Raw genomic sequence first — 12,442 nt, forward strand, 5'->3', positions numbered from 1 at the left:
TTGAAACGCTCAACTGGATTAAACATTAGGGACGACAGCGTCATGTAGGTGAGCCTACTCACAGGACACCTCATGGAATGGAGACTAGTTAAAGTAGTTATTTACACTTAATAACTTCTTGAAACATTTTTACTTTAAAGAGTGTGCTGTGAGAAGGCTCCTTTTTTGGCCCGATGATATGGGAGTTGTTCCGGTGGCTGGGTGAGAGGTCAGGACCTAAAATCAAGAGCCAGCCATCCGTAATGCTGCGTTTACCGGCTCTCTTTATCTTTGTTTAAAATAATTACATTATATTTGTTGTGATTGAAATGGCACACTAGTACAGTCTCTCAACGTTTCAATGTGTTGGTTTCACATGAAAAACGATTTGCCCTTTGAGCAAGCTAGCAGGGAAGGTAACGATAGAAATAAAAAACGTAACTATCCGTTTTAACTGCGAGGCTATGCAGCGAAAAACCGGTGAATACAGCTAGCTAAATTTTGTTTCTATCATTACCTCCCGTGCTAGCTTGCATCGCTACATACAGCGGTTATCTGAGTTTGTGCGTTGGAAAGTCAGCAACAATTGAGGACAAAGTTGAAATATTTTGAACATTAAGAGCACCAGGGCCCAGTAGTTCAAAAACGTTTAATCCCTATCTGATCGGATCAGATTTGGATTTTGGGTAGTTCAAAACCAAAAAACAGGATTAGGATCACTTTTATATCCGATCAGATCAGGACATCAAATCCAAGCTTTAATCTGGATTAAATCTTCAAAACGGATAGTTCAAACCGACAACACAGGATTGGGATCAGTTTGATCCCAAAAAACTGGATTATCTTGATCCCACCAGAGGGGTGGGTTTCCAGTGGATTACCAGAGCAAAATGTACTGTACAATTTATTTAAAAATATGTTTCAATATAAATAAGATGGCAACGTTTGTTAACTGAAATAATAAAAAAAATGTTAGCCTTCATGACAAATCAATTTTATTTTTCATTTTTTGATCACGTTTGTGGCGGCCTATTTTGTTTTCAACCAAATGATGACATAAATGTGTATGCTCATCAAATTATCACAACAAAGATTGTCAATCACAAATGTAATTTAGATGAAAGAAAACATATCTTCAACAAAAAAGAAGTCCATCATCTGTCATCACCTTTCAAAAGTAATTGCGGACAATAGAGGTCTCTGCAATGTGGTCTCTTGTCTTCCTTGTATTATTTTTCATATCCACTAGATGGAGATCGGTAGGATTAAAGCACTGATATTCAGGATCTAGTCATTTTGAAAAGTCTGAATCTGGATAAGGGTGATCCTATCCTGAATTGCTTTGAAATACTGGGACAAAATCTGTCCGAGTTGTCCGATCCTGGATCACAAAAAATGGGATTTCAAAATCTGATTGAGATTAAAAGTTTTGAACTACTGGGCCCTGGCGACCATTTCTTAAACTGAATTTTCCCACCGCGATGTTGGGCGCAGAGCCTCACAGTGAAAACAGCTAGCTAGTTTTGTTTCTACGGTTTCCTCCGCTGCTAGCTTGCTCTGTTAAATGAAGCTAAACTGTTCTGTTGTACTTCGAGTTGCCAAACAACTTGTTGAAAATGTAGTTTTTAAAGTGAACTTTAGGAAATAGTGTGAATGAGAAATGAGACACAGTTTATTGTGATGAAGCACTGCTGCCCCCTACACACACAGTATATAATACATGACTACTCCTCGTGTTTCTGCATGTTTCAGCCTGGTGGCAGCAGTACTGTAAACACAACATTGACAAAATATATTCTCACAATAGTGATAAACACGTTCCAGGACACAGAGCTACATTAGCTTTCATTAAGAGTTAAACAGCAGGTTTCTCATCAGGGCGTTTCATTGAGAAAAATCTGCTGCTACTTTGAAAAATACTGAAATGCCCATTGAGAGTTAGCGAGATCTCTCTGTGGGTTTCTCACAACAGTTGTCTCCCTCCAGTCACATGATATATTTTTTTTATAAAAATAGTGAGAAATTAGCTTTACAAGTAAAGTTGTGTGTACATGACTTATATTAAATAGTCTAAAACATGCATTAACACTGGAATGGTCCAATTACTTACTATAAATCACTTTCAGACATCAAACTTCGCTCATCCCTAAATAATCAAATAACACATGTAAGTAGTTTAATCAAAAGGAGATAGATAACACACACAAAACTGTGAAAACTTTTCCAAAAAGGTTAATTTGTGGAGATTTTCTGAGGTGGAAACAAAACATTTTATGCACAAAGGGAGAATTTTACTCGTTCTCCAACTCTGACTGTTCACACAGGCTACATCACACCTCTTACACCTTTACCCATGCTAGTTTCACATCTACCGTTACATATCAAGTCATTTTGTGTTTTTCTTTTGTTCTGTCTTTACTCTTGTCCACATCGTATCAGAATGAGTGTTCACAGGATGATCCTCCAATCACCTTTCAGATACTTTATCCTCCAAGAGACATTTCTATCACTCGTGTTCCTCTGAGCTCGCAAAGATGAGATCAACAAACACATGATTTGCTCAAAGACTCAGGGGACATTAAAGAATATGGCAAAAAAGTCTGGAAGATATTTCTTATCTTCATAACATCTTAGGAGTTCAGGAAACCTGGCAGAATACAGCGGAGCAATGAATGGAGAGCAGAGCAGTGGATTCAGACTCTTAGTTTGCTTCAAAAGGCCAGGTGAGAACAATGCCATTCCCCAAGGTAAAGTACAATGATGTCCCAGAAGAAGGTCTAAAAGCTGAACCCCCATGACCTTGAAATGCAAAGGTCTGTGGGTAGGAGGAGGTAGATGTTGATACCTGGAATAATTTAACCTTGCCAATGTTGACAGTAATGATGTCCTGGAGGAGGGGGGTGCTGTTTCTTTAAACCTGCCACCTGCACTAGCGCAGCAACAAAGCCGAGAGCCCTCACTGGCTTTCCACCATGAGAACACATCCAAAGGCGGGACTATTTTACTGTATTTGTCCATCCCTCTCTAGGCCACCGCTGCTTTTCTCAAATTACAAATGGGGGCCATCAAAATGTAAAAATTGTACGCTGCTAACCGAACAAATTCCACATCATGCTCCTTTTCATCTTAATCATCTTAATGTTATGGCTGTGTGGGGAAGCAGCATGTGTTTTACCATGGTATATTCACCATATGCTTATATCATACCCTGAAGGCCTCAGTGTACTTCACACAAATTGACCCTCCTCCAACCACACAGCACTATTTCATCTTCTCTCTTCACATTGTGATGCCTAACAAGTTTGCCTTTAGACTGTGACCTGAGTTATAACCTATTTGTATAAAGTAATACAGTGGTGAAGGGATTGAGTGTTTTTCTAAGCTAATCCTGAAGTGAGGGCTACCTAAAAGATAAGCAATGGGGTTTTTCCATTGGATTTTGGAATCTTAGATCTGTGGCAAACACATTTTATGAAGTTTACACATTTTGTTTGGAATGATAATCTCCACATATTGAGACTATTTTTATAAAAGTTGAAGTATAATGCTAACGGCAGAAGTAGCTAACTTAATGCTATAATCATACTACTTCACCGTAACACAACTTTTGTCCACACCGCTTAGCCTAAGGCGAACTCGTCCTTGAAGTGTTGACGTTTAGTAGTCTTATTTAGCTTCTCCTTTTAAGACACATTAAAGCTTCAGACGTTTACCAGTTGGGTATTTACTGACGTATTATATGTCATAGGACAAAGCGCAAAAATCTCGTAAGCTTGTATTTACCACTAGTCTGGTATAGAGGGTTTAGAGGTCATCCCTGCTATACTCTATTCTATTGAAACATAGTAGAGAGGTTGTCATGTCTTTCTGCTCATTATCTGTCATCCTGGTGTTGTTGTAGTGTTCTATGCTACAGTATGAATGACATAGTTTTCACCTTGCAAACAGAGCAAACCAATAAGCTGCTCCGTCGCTGTCCGAAAAACGATCCTTTAAATGTAATCAGTTTGATACAAAGTGTTGACATCTGGGCAGCCACAACTTTAATGGCCGCAATATTCTGTCACTTACGTAACCCCGGACATGGAAAAACATCGATTAAGAACACATGGTAAAAAAGCTCTACATGGTTTAGTGTATAGAAAGCATTTGAAATGCCTGTGGTTCGCAGTCAGATACACAGTGTGTGAGTAAGAAAGGTTCATATGGTAGAAGTGTTCCGTCACTGGGTTAAAGGAAGCCGGTGAATACTGTCAGGACTAATGCTTTTACCTTTACGTTTGAAATGATATGTTAACAAAGTGTTATAATGTCGTTCCCCTTCTCCCTGGGCCTTACATTGTCTGGTATCGGATTAGGGTGGGGGAGCAGGGGGAGACAGGAAGAGCTGCAAGGCCGGCTCCCATGGGTCATGCTGCCGTCGCCATGGTAACCCTGATATGGTGCAGCACAGGAGGATCTGAAATGTAGATGAGAGTCTGTCTGATATGGGTTTCCATCATAAAATCAAACAATGAATGAGCATCTTCGGTAAACGTGGCCCCTGCAGTACATGTGGCCCATATAAGGACTCAGCTTTAGTACATGTGGCCCCTGCAGTAAGGACTCAGCTTTAGTACATGTGGCCCCTGCAGTACATGTGGCCCATATAAGGACTCAGCTTTAGTACATGTGGCCCCTGCAGTAAGGACTCAGCTTTAGTACATGTGGCCCCTGCAGTACATGTGGCCCATATAAGGACTCAGCTTTAGTACATGTGGCCCCTGCAGTAAGGACTCAGCTTTAGTACATGTGGCCCCTGCAGTACATGTGGCCCATATAAGGACTCAGCTTTAGTACATGTGGCCCCTGCAGTAAGGACTCAGCTTTAGTACATGTGGCCCCTGCAGTAAGGACTCAGCTTTAGTACATGTGGCCCCTGCAGTACATGTGGCCCATATAAGGACTCAGCTTTAGTACATGTGGCCCCTGCAGTAAGGACTCAGCTTTAGTACATATGGCCCCTGCAGTAAGGACTCAGCTTTAGTACATGTGGCCCCTGCAGTACATGTGGCCCATATAAGGACTCAGCTTTAGTACATGTGGCCCCTGCAGTAAGGACTCAGCTTTAGTACATGTGGCCCCTGCAGTACATGTGGCCCATATAAGGACTCAGCTTTAGTACATGTGGCCCCTGCAGTAAGGACTCAGCTTTAGTACATGTGGCCCCTGCAGTAAGGACTCAGCTTTAGTACATGTGGCCCCTGCAGTACATGTGGCCCATATAAGGACTCAGCTTTAGTACATGTGGCCCCTGCAGTAAGGACTCAGCTTTAGTACATATGGCCCCTGCAGTAAGGACTCAGCTTTAGTACATGTGGCCCCTGCAGTACATGTGGCCCATATAAGGACTCAGCTTTAGTACATGTGGCCCCTGCAGTAAGGACTCAGCTTTAGTACATGTGGCCCCTGCAGTAAGGACTCAGCTTTAGTACATATGGCCCCTGCAGTAAGGACTCAGCTTTAGTACATGTGGCCCCTGCAGTAAGGACTCAGCTTTAGTACATATGGCCCCTGCAGTAAGGACTCAGCTTTAGTACATGTGGCCCCTGCAGTAAGGACTCAGCTTTAGTACATATGGCCCCTGCAGTAAGGACTCAGCTTTAGTACATGTGGCCCCTGCAGTAAGGACTCAGCTTTAGTACATATGGCCCCTGCAGTAAGGACTCAGCTTTAGTACATGTGGCCCCTGCAGTAAGGACTCAGCTTTAGTACATATGGCCCCTGCAGTAAGGACTCAGCTTTAGTACATGTGGCCCCTGCAGTGCATGTGGCCCACATAAGGACTTAGCTCAAGGATTTGTAACATGGTAATACGTAGTTTTTGAAGGAAAACTTAACAGTAAACATTTCAACTTGAGATTATCTTGTTAAATGGTATGACAAATGAGATGCATCATAATCCATGGCATATCTTTTATTTTGGTGATATTGCTTTGAGAATTATAGTTATACGAAGATGGCGGTCGTTGAGTGGCAGAAGTGTCCAGCGTTCCACACTTCTTCACTGTTATTGATAGTGCCATCCAGGTACTCACTGTGCATTTTGTCATACTTTGAATTGGGATGCACTTATGTGCCCAAAACGGCAAATATAAATACAGAAGTACGTAAATTGAGAAGCAGCATTAGTCTATAGAAATTGGGATTACTTACCATACTACTGGCTCATGGCGCTGCTCATTCTGTTCCTGAGTATTAGTTCTTCTGGGCTGACCATCTTCCTCTGGAACAGAGACATCAGATTAAGAGGTAAAGCTCAATTTAAAGTTTGAGAACAAAAATCTTCCAGTTGGTTGTAATGGAGAAAAAACATTGTAAAACAAACAGTTAAGGCAAGGGGATGAAGCTCTCTTAAACAAGGTGAGAAAAATACACTATGGGGACACAAGACCTTGGTAGACACTGCTTTGTGACAAAAGCTCCATGTTACATTGTTTGGATGACATGCAGTCCTTACCACAGGGGTTTGCCTCCACATCGTCCAGGAGATTTGCCGTAGAGTTGGCTGTTCCCAATCTGAAAAGGAGCTTAGTTAAGAAAACAATCAGTCTCACAATTGATGGACTCACAGTCAGATCAGTAATGGAAGATGATCCTTAACTTTTTTTTGAAATGGTTAACAGCTGTGGTAAATAAATGTGATTTGGCTACAACCTTAAAACAGGTGGGTTAGGGTTAGTATATGCTCAAGGTAAAGCAAAGGATACGAGTGGTGCTTCAGGAGCATCTTCCTTTTGGACTTTCTCCGCTTTGTCTTTTCTGAGAACGTTCTGGCAATTTCAAACAGCTTCTTTCTTGTTGCTAGAGGAGAAAAATATCCTAGGTCAGCCACTACAATAGGAAATGCTAATTTGAGTGAAATATCAGTAGTGTTGTGACGTAATTGACTTACATTTGCCCATGTGATTGAGTTTGTCTCTGAACATGGCGTCATCTGAGACGGTGTCCATTGAAGCTGCAGAGTACTGTTCTCCTGAACACGGACACACACACACTGATGTACTGACACACATGCTACAACTGTAGTAGCAGGTATTTATAGTAGTGCAAAACCTTCACACAACAAACAACTCTCACAGTGAATGCAGAGACAAAACCCAAACTAGTATAGGGAATGGGAAGGTGACGGCATCAATGGCAAGTCGGACATCTTTGAAGGATACCAATTGACTAACTATTATGGTGAGCAAAGTATAGCCTTAACCCTATCAAATAAACGTTTAAAACATGGTCGACAGGCACTGTTGTGTGGTTGGCTGTAACAGACAATCCAAAGATAACAATTAAAATACAATTCCCATATGAATACATTCCATACTTTTCCAAGATGGAAACCTGATCAGTAAGACATAGCTAACATGGGAAGCTAACAGGGAAGCAGATGATACATTTGTTGGGTGGCAGCTGTCTGCTAACGGTTTAGTTTTCAAAAATTAGCTAACTAAAGTAACACGAACCACTACATAGGGCATACGATATAAAACATGAAATGTCGCAATATAATTAAATATATCATTAGATTAATGATAAACAGATTTTTTTTTGGTTAGCATTCAGTTAGCAATAACTATCTCACTTGTGTCCGAATTATTGTATCATTGTGTGATTGTACTGTCCTTGGATCCATAGGTACTGTACCCACCTGTTTGTAAATTAGACAGGAGATTTAACATTTTTTAAATTACCGGAAGATGTAGGCGCTAACTCCAAAGACCAGAGAGGTGCTGACATCTGTATCAGCGATTGGTGGCAAGTTGTCAAGATTCTTAAACCAAGAACTTCTCTCTCTTAAGATTTCATATTCTGCGCATATATTTTTCATTTTGGATACAAAAAAAACTTTAAAATGACTGGTGAAAAGCTGATAGATATTGATGGCTGCCGACGTTGCTATAGTCGCTATCCTCCAAAGATGACAGTGACGCCCCAGAATGCATCAATTCCCATTCCCTGTTCAGTAGAGTTCAGTGTGCAAAGAGCTTGGCAGAGGAAGCTTGATATCTACCTGTGCAACTCTCCATACTAGATGAATGATGAGACTTTGATTTCTTTGATTCATACTTCAAGCGATCTAAAAACAGAGAGCAGATGTTATGACCACTGATGTGAGGGATCAAGATGGTACAACCACCCGAGTCCTGAACCTCCATTTCAGTATATCTAAAAACAGTGTCTGATGAGGGCACAAAAACAGCCAAGGCAAGCATTTAGCTAAAACGTTAGCATTTCCATCGCTGACAAAAAACATTTCACTGTATTAAACAATCTCTAAAGTGGGAAGTAGTATTATTTACTGTCCAAAAATGTTGTTGGTCATCATGTTTATGCTGTTTAACTTTTTAAAGACTGACTGATTGTGTGAACTTTTAAGTTCTAATCTGAACATTAGACATTTACTTTCTCCATTTAGTTTTCAAACCCTATTAAAGAACATTTGCATTCATTTTCAAATTTATTTTAAGAACTGAAATAAGAGAAGTTCATCCTTTCAAAATAGTGTGGGCGTCTAAATGTAACTACTACAACAATGGAAGCACCTTGATCATAAGCTGAGTAATGTAAGAATGTGACAAATAGAGACATAAGGAATTCATTTAGTCAAAGTAAAGAAAATCTAAGAAATGCACAATAATTAAATAAACGCCAGCAATTAAAAGCTAGTTCCACTGCTAGATATGGCTGTGCTTAAATGGAATAGCAAGAATATTGTATTTGTATCCATAATTAGTTTAACTAAAAAATAAATGCTTTAGTGTGAAATGAGAAATTCCATGAAAGTCTTAACTCTGTACATTGGACATTTTTAATCATACATTTAAGTTGTATTACTTTGACAAAAAGCATAGGACTTGCATCAAGTCAAATTATGGCAATAACGGCAAAAAAAGCTTTTAAAAGGTGCCCTGTGGAGTTTTCTTGTGTACCATCCCAATGTTTATAAACTGGTATACTTTATGTCAGTGTAACTCGCCAAAATCCATCGTCTGTCCTTCCTGTCAAATCATTTCCAAGCAGCTTTTTGTATTTTAAATCCGGTATTGGTCAATTCATGTTTAGTAGCTTTCAGTCTTCTTATTCATTCCTCATCTGGTACATAGCAGCATTATTAGGTGCGTTACCACCACCCATAGATCAGTGGAAAAGTGTGCAACCCTCACAGTGTGTAGTGTTTATGTGAGCCGTCATTTACCACACTTGGCGGGGAAACTCTGATAAAGTCCGACAAAAATTAAATCTCTCCGGTCGTAGAGTCGGAATAATAATTCCCCCTAAGCCTCTTGAAAAAAAATCTAAATCTACATGCCATGATGATAACATTCTTTGTAAAGCATGTTTTTAAACTCAATATTAAAGACAGATAATATTTATCTGGAATTCTTCACCATTTGTACAGTACATTGAAATCTCCCCGGACAAGTTGACTTGAACCAAAACATAAACTGACTGCGTTCTGTGTCAGCCAAGTGTCCTTTGAACGTGGATTATCTGATAGAACAACAGGTCCATAGCAATACTAGAGGACAAAACTACACAGGGAACATTTTAGGATAACAACCTCAAGGACTTGTCAGTATCTCAATAATTTATGTTAAATGTCTTACTCAACCGTAAATGTCTTTACATTTGCAGTGACTACTATCGTGTGTACAATACTTTACCATTAAAATCAGCTGTTGCCACTGACCTCATGAGCATAGTTGTGTTGCATGGAGTGACCTGTGTACTGAGTCTTACCTCTCTCTAAGGCCATGAGGAACTCGCGGTTGCGCTGCAGCTCTTTCATAAACTCCTCGTTCTGCAGGAACAAGGCGATGCGCTCGTCCTCCAGATACTGCTTGAGTTTCTTGTCTTGCTCCGAGGCTCCTGTCGTCAAACCTGAACCTCCAGGGGTCCCTGCACCTCCGGGCCGAGAAGCAGACTGGGCTGTCCATTGGCTTAGGGAAGAAGCTGAGGATGATGAAGGCTGGCATAGACTGCTCTGAGAGCTCTGTTGAGGTAAAGCAGGACCAGATATTAGTTAGTATTGCGCATCTGCTGCTATATGTACTTTACAGGGATTGTTTTGGACATGATTTGAAGACTTCTAGACTCATGTAACTTACATTTGCATTTCTGTTAACAAAGCACTTGGTTTGAAAAGAACACTGGCTTTTATACTGCATTTTATAAGGAAAATGTGTATTTTCCGAATTATTACAAATTAAAATGTAACTACATTAAGACATATAAATAAACAACCAGATGCATCGATTCAACATCGAGCCGACGTTTTTTACCTTGATACTGTCCAACTGTTGCGGTAGGATCCGCAGAAAGTCATCGGGGAGATTTCCGAGCAAAGGGGGGTTCCAGTTCCGGTAGCTTCTGACCTGCTGGTGACCCGGAGGTGGCTCTGCTTCAAATCTGTAAGAGCCCATGGAGTAACAGGACAGATGAATGTCTCAGCCAATTAACTACATGCAGCTATCTCAGACTATTACATATTTACATGAGAGGTGAGAGGCTAAAAAAGGAAACATTTTCATCTTGGTGTTTTCACATTTTAATTGAAATATCTGAACAACTATTGGATTCATTGCCATCGCATTTGAAAAAGATGTCCAAGATCCCCAGATGATGAATCCTAATTGCAATATTTACTTCAAGGATTTGCAGAAAATGTTATACAGCCATGGTTCCCATTTGATGCAGTGAAAAAATGCACACATTGTCCCAAAGAGCAGAAGTCCAAGACCAGTCAATTCAAGAGCATAGAACTGCTGTGCTTCGTTGTGTTATTTTGTCTAAGTCATGGTGAAAAAGGTTGGTTGCCTATTGCAGTTTGCTAGAGGAGACAACCAGAGGCTAAAGGCTAAGCTAAATGACGTTGAGGGAAGCAGTAGTAATGTCTGGCAGGTTGGTCTCCTGGAGGGGATAAAACAAAAAGCGCTGGCGCACCAAGATCTTCTACAAACAAAGAGTCTAGCAAGATTAACACCTATACCCGTTTAATCCAAATGGTGATGGAGAAATGTACTGAACTGCCTTGATTAAGAGCAGACACAATCCAATCAATTAATAACAATAGTAAAGTATCTGGCTAAGTTTTCAAAATCTATCAAATTGAGGATTCAAATACGGATAAGTTCTATAAAGTGAAGTAATATTGTCTAGAATGTTGGTACTGGCTTTAAAAACAGAAGCAAATAGTTTTTCTATCTAGAAACCGCCTATCTATTCAATACAATCAGAGGTCCACTTCATTTGTTGAAAAAAGCTTTGAAAGTGGATCTTAAAGGCTTCAGCTTCTTTTATACAACAGTTCAGTCGCACTTTCTTACCTCGGCGGGGGTGTTGGTGGAGCTTCGGGGTATTTCCTGTCATAAATGTGCATATCATATGTTGGTGGAGAGTAGACTGGAGGAGGTTCCTCATCTGAACTGTCAGGCTCCAGGGTTCGCTCAAGAATCTATAAACAGACAGACAGTGCAACACAGCCTTTCTTTATTAAATGTTTTAAACCTGCCTTGCTCATATGCACTTGCAATTCTAAAATGCTCCCCTTTGATCCTAATTAGGGTTTGTTGTATAATGTTTAGATCATGTGAAATATAACATGCAAAATGTAGACCTCCCTCTAATCTTTTATTTATTTTAGTACAAAGCTTGGAAGTTATAGTGGTGCTGCACATCAAAGTAAGTGGATTTCCACTACTGCACATTTGACTGTTGTTTAAATTCAGAAAACTTAAAGGTCCCATGTCATGGCCATTTCTACTGATCATAATTCCATTGTTGAGGTCTACTCAAATAGATTTATATTGTGCAATGTTCCAAACTCACATTGGTTTCTCAAACAGCATCTCTGTAAGTATGTGTATTCACTCTGTCCTAAACGGCTTGTTGGAGCTCCTGCCCCCCCCCCCTCCACTGTGAGCCCAGTGGCCGTCTGCGAGACAGCGAGACACAGCAAGACCCAGCCCGAGCACACACACAGACTCACCGCGTCCCGCCGTCTCAGGGAGGAGAAATCGGCGGAGCTGCAGCTGAGAAAAGATTGAGTGTGTGTGTGTGTGTGTGAGGAAGTCCGCGAATTGGTCCATTTGGACCAATCCGCAGACGTAACGTAACGGCTCCATGGATTGGTCCATTTGGGTATGGGCACGTCACAGTACCCAGGAAGAAAACAATGGAAAAGAGAAATCTCCAACGAGGCGTTCTGGGGCAGCATAGACAGGTATTTTCTGTGTTAGAGCTTTACTCCCTACAGGGTGTACTTTGAGGGTTTGTGACTCTGCAAACCGTTTACATGCAGAAAAACCTTCATAACACACAAGGGGACGGGTGATAACTGGAAAGACATGGGACCTTTAATGAAAAGATGAACTTTGCTCATACTACTGTGCCTGTTCTTTAATGTGACACAATACTAGGTTGTTAT

General features: G+C 40.6%; 1 protein-coding gene across 2 annotated transcripts in view; it reads right to left on the reverse strand.

Annotated features, from left to right (window-relative positions):
* Positions 1-1,629: 1,629 nt before the first annotated feature.
* Positions 1,630-12,442, reverse strand: part of cuedc1b (CUE domain containing 1b) — a 44,700-nt gene continuing 33,887 nt past the window's right edge. For both annotated transcript variants that reach the window (XM_034206187.1, XM_034206194.1), the window contains exons 3-11: positions 11,343-11,470; positions 10,299-10,425; positions 9,757-10,009; positions 8,027-8,092; positions 6,914-6,994; positions 6,729-6,822; positions 6,479-6,537; positions 6,175-6,244; positions 1,630-4,438 (exon numbers count right to left, since the gene is read on the reverse strand). In XM_034206187.1, coding sequence (XP_034062078.1) covers position 4,438; positions 6,175-6,244; positions 6,479-6,537; positions 6,729-6,822; positions 6,914-6,994; positions 8,027-8,092; positions 9,757-10,009; positions 10,299-10,425; positions 11,343-11,470 — 879 coding nt within the window. In that variant the 3' untranslated portion in view covers positions 1,630-4,437. The remainder of the gene's footprint in view (positions 4,439-6,174; positions 6,245-6,478; positions 6,538-6,728; positions 6,823-6,913; positions 6,995-8,026; positions 8,093-9,756; positions 10,010-10,298; positions 10,426-11,342; positions 11,471-12,442) is intronic.

This window comes from Gymnodraco acuticeps, unplaced genomic scaffold, assembly GCF_902827175.1.
Source record: "Gymnodraco acuticeps unplaced genomic scaffold, fGymAcu1.1, whole genome shotgun sequence".
NCBI lineage: Eukaryota > Metazoa > Chordata > Actinopteri > Perciformes > Bathydraconidae > Gymnodraco > Gymnodraco acuticeps.